At 36.2% G+C, this 967-nt stretch overlaps 2 protein-coding genes across 5 annotated transcripts in view; one reads left to right on the top strand and one right to left on the bottom strand.

Moving 5' to 3' along the window:
• The window catches only part of LOC107715055 (cathepsin L1-like), a 6,079-nt gene extending 5,203 nt beyond the window's left edge, over nt 1-876 (bottom strand). Inside the window, exon 1 of the mRNA XM_016521098.1 lies at nt 798-876. The gene's annotated coding sequence lies outside the window, so the exon portion shown is untranslated. The remainder of the gene's footprint in view (nt 1-797) is intronic.
• Nucleotides 570-967, top strand: part of LOC107715109 (ankyrin repeat domain-containing protein 29) — a 6,369-nt gene continuing 5,971 nt past the window's right edge. For all 4 annotated transcript variants that reach the window (XM_016521171.1, XM_016521173.1, XM_016521170.1 and 1 more), the window contains exon 1: nt 570-708. In XM_016521171.1, the coding sequence (XP_016376657.1) occupies nt 697-708 (12 nt within the window). In that variant the 5' untranslated portion in view covers nt 570-696. The remainder of the gene's footprint in view (nt 709-967) is intronic.

Raw genomic sequence — 967 nt, forward strand, 5'->3', positions numbered from 1 at the left:
ACTATTTTTCTATTCTGTTCTATTCTATTCTATTCTATTCTATTCTATTATATTGTGTGTTTTACATCACCAATGTTTATTAACTTAATTAGCATAATCATTTGTCTCATACATGGTCTATAATTGCTTGAGAGGTGCTTCCCCCCAAATATAGAAGCATGGCTTGCAAATTTATTTACATGACATTTACATGGCCATTCTATATTATGAATATAGTCAAAGCTAAATGGTACGACACACAACTTTAAAAGAGAAAAAGGAAGAATTAGAGAGAATCAATAAATTAGGAATAATTTACTGCCATTTTATGAATAATATGTGATTCTGTATTCCTTAAAAAAGCAACTAATCTGATAATGAGCATTTTAAAGTGTAATATAGGCTGATCCACTTCAGAGTACTCCATTTTTGGAATCTGATTTACGTAATCCAGATTACATGTAATTATTCATTGTGAACTGGTTCAACTGATTCATAGGAAAGATTCGACTCATAAGAACTATTCGTTCACGAATCGAACACACTTACCGTGTGTGTGTGTGTGTGTGTGTGTGTGTGTGTGTGTTAACAACTGCGGTAAACAACGCCGTATATCCGTTCAGTCAGATCTTCTCCGGGATGAATGGGCGCTGCGGACGGACGTTATAGAGAGCACAGCGCGTACCAGCAAGATGAAGCACGAATGAGATTCTTAGCATGTCTTTCAAGGTAAACATGAACATTTGTTTTGGTAAAACATTAAACATTAATTGTATAATCTAGATATGCCTTAAGACGAACACGAATAAGCGTTTTACCGAATAACTGTTTATGAGAGTTTTCTCTCAGTCACGGGCGTCTGTATGGCCTTATGACGAGTGTCCGCCCACCCCACCCTTCCAAAAATCACCATGGTAACCGTAGTTTACTTTAAAATATCGTATAATAATCATGGGGGGGGCGGGTTGGTCTAAAAACGTGTAATCTT

Source organism: Sinocyclocheilus rhinocerous, unplaced genomic scaffold, assembly GCF_001515625.1.
Source record: "Sinocyclocheilus rhinocerous isolate Xijiao unplaced genomic scaffold, SAMN03320098_v1.1 scaffold509, whole genome shotgun sequence".
Taxonomy (NCBI): Eukaryota; Metazoa; Chordata; class Actinopteri; order Cypriniformes; family Cyprinidae; genus Sinocyclocheilus; species Sinocyclocheilus rhinocerous.